Genomic DNA, 9,601 nt, shown 5'->3' with positions numbered 1-9,601 from the left:
CCCTGTCAGATGACACCCTCTTCCAGTACCTAGAAAAGACGAAGGCTTATTCTCTAAAAAAGATAAAACAAAGGGTGTCTACATGAAGACGACAGGTACAATTGAGGGCAGGAGACCAAACTATTATTAATTCTTTTCTAACTTTCCAGAGAACTTTGTTCATATTACCAGAATCACACTACATGTAAGCTCCATGATGACAAGAGTTTTCATAGGTTTTATTTTCTGCTATATCTCCACCACCTCGAACAATGTCTGGTATATATCAGACAATCAATTTTGTTGAATGAACGAATGAGCTAGGTCCACATTTGTCTGAGTCTTTATCTCTCTTCTCAATTAGTCTTTTATCTCATTGACAGTGAGGATTTGGTCTTACTAATCTTTGTATCTCAGTAGGTAGGTTATAATAGTTAAATCTTGAAAGTAAGTATATGGGTGTTAATGTTTTTCTCCATCCTTTTCTATATACTTAAAATATCTCATAATTTAATTTAGAAAATCTAATCAAACCCCTTAGTGTTACAGCTAAGGACAGTAAGTAAACAGGGCTGGAGACTAGATTTTTAGTCTCCCAGTTTAACACTCTTTCCCTTCTAACAGAGAAATAGTATAATTTGCATACATATACAAGGTTTAGAGAGAGATGCTTACCCTTCAATTTATTCATTGTACCAACATTTCGAAGAATTCTTCTAGGACTGTTGGCTGCAAAATGAGCTGCCTTTTCATATTCACGAAGTGAGATTAATTTGTTAAACCTATGGCCATTGCATTTTATAATGCATCATAATGATACACAGAAAAAGAGAGAAAAATGATTAAAATGTGTACTACAGACTAAATATAGTGGCATAATCATGTAAAAAACAAAAAGCAATTCTAATAAACAATAACTAGATTCATTCACTCTGTAAGATGTTCTTTAAATTCTTTCTCTAATGTTCTGTTGTTTCTTTTAGTCTCAGAATAAAACTCTCACCTGCTAGCTGACTTTAAACCTGATCCTGTACTTTATTCCTATAGTACTTACAGCAGCCATAAAGGAAAGAAAGAGCGAGCTTGAAGTGAAATTACAATGACCTCAAATTTTATTCTCTCAAATCATGGCCATATGAAAAAGTACCAGTATTGGCAAAGAAGGGCAATCTGCCTAGAAATTCAGCCTACAGGAAATATTAATTGAACATAGAAGATGCCAATTTGAAGATCGAAAGGTGTCCTTGGTATTTTTCTGCCTATGTTGCTCTGCCACGCATCAGACTCTCAATTAAATATTAGACTAACATAAGAAGGAAAGATAATAGGATAACTTAAGCCTCTATTCTTCTTCCTATGGCAAAAGGTCTTCAAATCAGCCCTTATCTCACAATTAATAAAACTATGGCAAACAGGATTTACATAGTGTTGCAAATGAATGTGGAACTCCAGGGGGAAAAGCCACTAAAGTAATATTAAGCGAAATACATGAAACTCTCAATCTCAACAAGCATTCTTCTCTCATGTCAAAACCAGTAGACTTAGAGAAGCACACAGAATAAGGAAATAACACAGGCTTTTGTGCCCCTCTCCCAAATTATCTTCATCTTCTTCTTTGTACCATATCAACAAGCAAATCAACAGTTGAAAATTGTTTAACATATAAGACTAGGAATATTAAATATGTTCATTACATACTGGCCTCAGAGCCTACGAATTAACCTCTTAAAGAATATAGACTTAGATCTCTTTAAGCCTAATATATACTATATATAATAACTTAAGTATTAGAGAGAAATATGCCTTCTTAATAAGTCATAGGATAGAAATAATGAGAAAGGACTGAATTGGCTAGGATAATCTGAATCAAGAAGATTCTGAGGTATTTCTGCTGCTTTGGAAGACCTAAGAAACAGTGACACTCCCTGGCTCGGTTATTTCTCCTTACAAATTCACACATGGTACGATGATATAAGGCAAAATTACCACTGTCTTTTTTTTTTTTTTTTTCCTGATATATCTAAGGAAGAATGGTTGTGCCACATATTCTGCTTCTAATGAAAACTAGAGGAAGGCTCCAAGGAGTCAACATTTAGATCTGGAAGGGGCAAGTCATGCCTCGGGCCTAGAATACCCTGATGAGAAAAGAGAAGAGGAAGGAAGGCCATATCTACAACACAGCCTCTCATCACTGCTGCTCCTTATTTTTACTTGTCTTGCATTGTCCTGTATTTATTGCAGTTTCTGTTGAACAGCTTTTTAAGTATTGGGGGAGTTTACTTGCCATCCTCCCCTTCTGGTTCTCTGTGTCCACCTGTCCCACTGCATTTCCTTCCATGTTCTGTGACTTTAAAAGAAGAGGGGGGAGGGGTCTTGGATTTTATGTTTGTTTGTTTTTTCTCTTTAGCAGTAGGACTTGATATTTCCAATTTTGGAAGAACTAAAGCTAAATAAACTGTGGGTTTTTTTTTTTTTAAAAAAAAAGAAGACATTTTCAAAAATATTTTGTAACATCAGGTTGATGGCTAGGGAATGTAGAAAAATTACAGGTTGAGTCTCCCTTATCCAAAATGCTTGGAAGCAGAGGTGTTTTGAATTTCAGATTTTTTCAGATTTTGGAATATTTGCACATACATAATGAGATATCTTGGGGATGGGACCCAAGACTAAGCACAACATTCATTTATGTTTCATATACACCTTTTACACATGGCCTAAAGGTAATTTTATACAATACTTTTAATAATTTTGTACATGAAACAAAGTTTATGTACATCAGAAAGCAAAGATGTCACTATCTCATGTCAGCACTCAAAAAGTTTTAGATTTTGGAGCATTTCAGATTTTGGATTTTTGGATTAGGGATGTTCAACCTGTACGAATAAAACTTATATCAACACTATAGTCCTCTTATCTCTTCTGAAAAATCTAGATTCTCAATCTGGTATTTTTTTCACAAAGAATCTATGGAAAAAAACAAAATCCTAGTTCATACTCAAACTTGTAAAGATATAAAAGCTAGAGACTATGGCTCATCAAGATACCAAATAAGTGGTAAATACGGTCATTTTAACATAGAAAATCAAAGTTTTAAAAATATTTGCCTGTCAATGTAGTAAAGTGTAATTTCAGCTTCTTTTGCTTTGGTTGGATCATCTTCTAGTACTTCCTCAACAATGCCTTGGTCATCTGTAAATATTGAAAGTACTACTGGAAGACATTTAAGGTTATTTATCAATAGAAAATAATAAATATACATGTGTTTAATACCAACAACTTATTCCTATGGTTTCTAACAGCACCAACCTCTTCCTAAACTGAGTGGCTTCCCTGTCCCTTTCCTCTTTATTTTCAGGTACATTTTCAGGCATTCTCTCTCAGGCTCACCAAATCTATTCTTTACCAATTATCTCTCAGCTGTAGAAGGAAGAAACCCATAGGGTAACAGAAAACTAGCAGAAGTAAGTATATTTTTGCTTTCTTTAAACTCAGCCTAAGAAAACCCTGTTCTTTAACTTTCTGGGGAAAAATGTCTTCCATTATTTGTGCTAATTAAAAAATACAGATAAGTTACCATTTAAAATTTTGGTTTTCTGAATTTGTTCCACAAAGTCTTGAAATGAGCTGCTCATATCAGATTTTACCCATGAAGCAAGTGCATATGAGATTATCTGTAGTCTGTGATGACTATAAAGATAAAAAAAAATCAATAACATACTGAGCCTAAAATCAAACGGTGGAATAGTAGAATAAACACAAATAAAAGCTTCAAACTTTAAAAACATATAATCGCCTTTTATACCGAAACTGCAATTCTTTGTTCAGATTTTCCGCTACATCTCGCCGTTTTAATGACACCATCATCTCCTCATCTAAATCAATCTTCTTTTGAGCTGGTACATATTTTATCATCATAGCTTGTTTAATTTCTGCATATTTATCTTCAAGATGTTTCATGTATTTAGTGAGAGCATCTAGATTGACGGATTGTTGGAGAGTCATGCCTAAGGGAAAGGGGAATAAACCAAACAGGCCACGGACTCTTGTGCTCAAACAGCAAGTCTTAGCAACGTACGCGAGAGAGTTCACTATGTTAAAAAATAATTCAGAAATGGTAGTATGTACTTGTAGCTTACTGAACATAAGTAGAATCAGCATAAAATTGTAAATGACTAGCAGTTCTAAAAATCATCAGTGAAGACTGTTCTGAGAACACACACACCTGAGCATCTGAAAAAAAATCTTTTTAATGACCTCATTCATCACCACACTCTGAAAACCCCTACATATCACTGTTACTCAATAAAACCAAGAGCCTCTGCCTAACAATTCAGGATTCATTAGATTTCTTTCTAACCAAATCTCCGATTACTCTACCAGAGCTAACCCCAGGGTAATCAGTTTATTCTTTCTAAAACAAAACTTATAAATGCCTGCCAAAAATCTTCCATCCTCTCTCCCTCTGTTTCCTCTATTCATTATTCATAACACACACACACACACACACACACACACACACACACACACTTCAAATGCCTTTCTTTCCTACTCGGGCCAATTACTGACTTTAAGACATACCTCAAAATACCCCATCTCCAAAAACTTCCCTGGATTAATTCTACTCAGTTTTAATCATTCTCTTACCCTGAAACTTCTCAGCATTTAGTCAACTTGTCAGTTATTTTGTACTTATTAACATATGTACCTTATTTGTTATTTGCCAGTCACAATTTTATATTTGAAAGTGATTCTAGTCCCTACTTTCGCCAAATGCAAAATGATCATTCAATCTCAGTTGAAATCCTCCAGTAAGAAGTAGCTCATTACCTCAAGACAGAGCTTCTTCTACTGAAACCAAATCTGGCTTCCTAAAATTTCTACCTATTAATCTTGCCTCTGAATAAACACTAGCCAAAATCTTTAAAAGTTTTGAATACTGTTATCTATCCTCAAAGTCTTTTGTTTCCCCAGGTTGAATATTTGCAATTCTTATATCCATTTATCATACAAACTTCTCAACATTCTCAATGAATTCCAGGATATACTCCAATTTCTTAAAATGTGGCAACAGTATTATATAAAAGATGTAGAACCAGTGAATGCTGACATCAGCATAAATCAACAATATTCATCACCACAACTTAATACACTACAGTTTTTCCATGTATTATACCAGTGGTTCTCGAACTTTAGAGTACATCAGAATAACCCAAAGGACTTGTTAAAACACTGACTGCTGAACTCCACCCATTGAGTTTCTGACACAGTAAGTCTGTGATGCGGCCCAAAAATTTGCATTTCTAACAGCTTCCCACTGATGCTGATGTTGATACAGGAACCACACTGTAAGAGCCACTGCGTTACACTTTATATAACCCAGTCAGACTAGAACTCTTTTAATCTTTTAGGGTTATTTAAAGTTTTTTCATTCCCTTGTATCTAACTAGAGTCCTGACTAAAGTTGTTTATACAATATATGCTTGGAAGATGCACACATATCAGCACATTTATATTAATTTGTGTAATAGATAATAACTGGAAACAGTTGGGACTTCTCTCAAATATTTTAAACAAAATACAGTACCTGGAATAGGTTTTGAAGGATCTTTGGAGAAAGTATGATATGTTACTTCTTTTGTGTCATACTCTGCCCTTAGCTGTTTCACTTTATCTATTTGTGATTGAATCTTTGAGGAATTATTTTCAATAATCCTCATTCTGAAAAACAGAAAGACTTTGTTATTTCTTTTAACTAAGTTAATTCTTGAATCATAATATTTAAAATAAAACCCATTAAATCATGACTTTATTTTGGCCAATAATTATTTTGAACCATTATAGACTAGGTGGAAGTTTAAAAAACAATGACTTGAGGAGCTAACTAACCTGACAAATGAGGAACAATTTTCTTTCAGAGAATCAATAAAATCTGATACTGACTACGATTCTTAGCCCTATTGGAAATTCATGTGTCAAATATAATTATCTGGTCACAGAATACTGTCTATTCCCTTTAGTAGAAAATTGCTTTTGCAATTTAATGCAAATTATCTTTGTAAGTAATCATATTCACTTCCTGTGGCTGTTGTAACAAATTACCACAAACTTTGTGACTTAAAACAAATTTTTTATCTCATAGTTCTGTAGGACAGAAGTCCAAAAATCAGTATCACTGGACCAAATCAGTGTTGTCAAAGCCATGTTTCCTCCAGAAGCCCCAGGGGAGAATCTGTCCCCTGTGTCTTCCAGCCTCTGGGGACTACAGGCGTCTATGGCTGTATCGCTTCAATCTCTGCCTCCGTGGTCACACTGCCTTCTCCTCTGCCTGTGTCAAAGTTCCATCTGTCTCTCTCTTATAAGGACACTTGTGGTTGTATTTGGGTCTCACCTCGATAATCTCTCTATCTCAAAATCCTTAATTGCATACACAAAATATTTTTTTCCAAATAAGGTTAACATTTACAGATTCCAGGGATTAGAACCTGACATTGTTTTTTTTTTCTTTTTTTTTTTTTTCTGACCAGGCTTTATGGTTACAAGAACCTGACATCTTTGAGGGCCATTATTTAGTCTACTATAGTAATTTTGATCCTACAACTAAAGAAAGGATAGCACTTCAGAGATAAAACTGAGTTGATCCAGAAATGGGGACCTTAAAGACCAAAAGGTAGTATAAATTTCTTTTAAGCATTATCTTTTTTTTTGAGACAGGGTCTCACTCTGTCACCTCGGCTACAGTGCAGTGGCATCATCACAGCTCACTACGACCTCAAACTCCTGGGCTCAAGCCATCCTCCTGCCTCAGCCTCCCGAGTAGCTGGGACTACAGGCATGCGCCACCATGCCCAGCCAACTTTTTTGTAGAGAAGGGGTCCTGTGCAGGGAGTTAGCTATGCTTCCAGCAAAAAATCAGGTCCCCTAGGCAGGGGTCATCGCAAAGGATAAGAAAATAATAGAAATAAAAGAATACACAGAGATGAAGGTATAGTTTTAAAGATTTATATAAAGAAAAAGCAAAGCGAGGGTACTCGGGGGTCCTCACGAATATCCCCATCAATTGTGAGGCCAAGAATAAAGTTTAACATGGGTATTTATAGGTACAGAGATCGGTTGTTAGGGGTAACAGGTTTACATAATAACAGGTAGTTCATTTTAGGTTAAAAGTATTTCAAAAGGCTTCTATAGATCCCTTAATTAACTCTATCTATGGGAACATATGGTTACAAAATCTTTCAGAGACAAACTTCTAAGATAAAGCTATCACTTAACAGAAGGGTTAAACAGAGATACAATGGTTCCATATTTCTTTATCTAGTTATTGCAAATGGAGACAGGTGATCAGAAGTCGAGCAGGAACTGTCCCTTGGGCTTATTGTTTTTAGCCACAGGTGTCTGTCTCTCAGGGCGGGCACTCTTTGATCAGCTCTCATCCTGTGGCTCCTTGCAGACCTGCTTTGTCATTTAAAGCAGGCGAGAACCACAGGTTTGAGACTGCAGCATCACCTTGGAAAGCAGCTGCCACTGACCTTTGAGATGCCCTCCTGAGGTGAAGCAGCTTTTGATATGCAAACTAACACGTTCACATATTCCTTTAGGGCAAAGCCCTGCAAAACTCCTGAGATCATTTCTGTCTCTAATATAGTAATGTTAATTTATGGAGGGACAGTCCTGGTCTTGCTGAAGCTGATCTCGAACTCCTGGCCTTAAGCAATCTTCCCGCCTCTGCCTCCCAAAGTGCTAGGATTACAGGTGTGAGCCACTGTGCCCACCCCTTCTTAGGAATTTTCTATCCACCAACCCACTAACTTGTTTCTTGGCTATAAATTCCCACTTGCCCATGCTGTATTCAGAGTTGAGGCCAGTCTTTCTCCTCCACTGCAAAACCCCATTGCAGTGGTCCCTACACCTATCACCATGGACCTCTTGAATAAAGTCTTCTTTACCATGCTTTAAGATAAAGTTTCATAAATAATTTTTCTGTAAGAGTATCTATTTTAATCTCTTATTTCTTCCCTGGGTCAACATAACTAGGAAGTGAACTTCAAATAATGCTTAAAAGGGCTGGGTGCAGTGGCTCATGCCTGTAATCCTAGCACTTTGGGAGGCCAAGGTGGGAGGATCACTTGAGGCCAGGAGTTCAAGACCAGCCTGAGCAAGAGTGAGACTCCGTCTCTACTAAATACAGAAAAATTAGCCAGGCATCATGGCATGCACCTCTAGTCCCAGCTACTCAGGAGGCTGAGGCAGGAGGATTACTTGAGCCCCGAAGTTTGAGGTTAAAGTGAGCTACAATGATGCCACTGCACTCTACCTAGGGTGACAGAGTGAGAGTCTGTCTCAAAAGAAAAAAAGAAAAAAGAAAAAGGTTCAGGTAAACCTGAGTTTGATCAGGGAGAGAATCTTTGTCAATATATAAGTGTCACAGAGTTTTGGGCAAATTAAAAACCAGTTTGTCAGTAGATAACTGCTGCCTGCTTCTGCATATTACATAGGGTCTTGGTAACTCCAGATGGCTCACAGTAAGAGCCTGTAGCATTATAAAAGAGGGACTGTGGAAATAAAATATCCTTTGGCTTTATTCCAAATAAATTTGTGCTTGTAGAAGAAAAGTATGTTAAAAGTAAACAGACTGTCAAAACAATTGAAAGCAGGGACTCAAACAGATACTTATACATGAATGTTCAGAGTGGCATTATTCACAACAGCCAAAAGTGGAAATGATCCAAGTGTCCATCAACAGATGAATGTATAAACAAAACATAGTATATACATACAATGGATTGTTTGGTCATAAAAAGGAATGAAGTTCCAATATAAGCTATGACAAGAATGGGATAGTATCTAATTGTTGCCTCTTTCTATGCTGCTTTTATGATCTCTATTTTTGACAACTTCACTCTGATGAATCTAGTTGAGTATTTCCTAGCATTGATCATGCTTGGGAATCTTTGGATTTCTTGAATCTGTGAATTGGAATCCTCCACTAGTTCTAGAAAATTCTCAGCCATTATGTCTTCAAATATTGTCTCTGTTCCATATTCTCTTCTCTTTTAGAGTTGCAATTAGACATAATATGACCTTCTCACTCTATCCTTCATATTTTTTATAATAGCTTTATTGATATACTTCACATACTTTAAAATTCACCCTTGTAAAGTACATAATTCAGTAAATTTTAGTATATTCACAGTTATACAACCACAACTACTATTTAATTCGAGAACATTTCATCACCCCCAAAATAAGCCTTGTACCCATCGGCGGTCTGCTAAGCAGAGGACAATTTTCCATGCATTCCCCAGGGGTAGAAAAGTTTACCTTCGGCTCACCCTACTAGGGTGTAGCCCTTTATCATCCTAGCTATACGTGGTGAGAGTTTCCCAATAGACTACACCACGTGGGCAAATCCTGGGCTTTGTTTTCTATCCCCTATGCCACAGTAAAAACTGAAACTTACGGTCACTAGTTTTAATAAATGTTCTCAGGCCCAAAGCAGAGTTATTGCTGTTTATCTTTTGTTTTCTGTTAGATTTTGCCGTGATAATCTCTTACTATCTCATTGGCTTTCTGATGCTTTTGGAAAGATTTTTAAAAATTTTTTTTTTGTTTTTTTTTTTTTTTT

The 9,601-nt window shown here is 36.2% G+C and overlaps 1 protein-coding gene across 1 annotated transcript in view; it reads right to left on the bottom strand.

Moving 5' to 3' along the window:
• The window catches only part of CLHC1 (clathrin heavy chain linker domain containing 1), a 27,257-nt gene that overhangs the window by 12,430 nt on the left and 5,226 nt on the right, over positions 1-9,601 (bottom strand). Inside the window, exons 3-7 of the mRNA XM_012649852.1 lie at positions 5,564-5,697; positions 3,782-3,983; positions 3,554-3,666; positions 3,084-3,168; positions 655-761 (exon numbers count right to left, since the gene is read on the bottom strand). Of these exons, the coding sequence (XP_012505306.1) occupies positions 655-761; positions 3,084-3,168; positions 3,554-3,666; positions 3,782-3,983; positions 5,564-5,697 (641 nt within the window). The remainder of the gene's footprint in view (positions 1-654; positions 762-3,083; positions 3,169-3,553; positions 3,667-3,781; positions 3,984-5,563; positions 5,698-9,601) is intronic.

The sequence above is a fragment of the Propithecus coquereli genome, unplaced genomic scaffold (assembly GCF_000956105.1).
Source record: "Propithecus coquereli isolate 6110/MARCELLA unplaced genomic scaffold, Pcoq_1.0 Scaffold305, whole genome shotgun sequence".
Classification (NCBI taxonomy): Eukaryota; Metazoa; Chordata; class Mammalia; order Primates; family Indriidae; genus Propithecus; species Propithecus coquereli.
The sequence above is the reverse complement of the archived record's forward strand: the minus strand, read 5'-3'. Positions and strand labels throughout refer to the sequence as shown.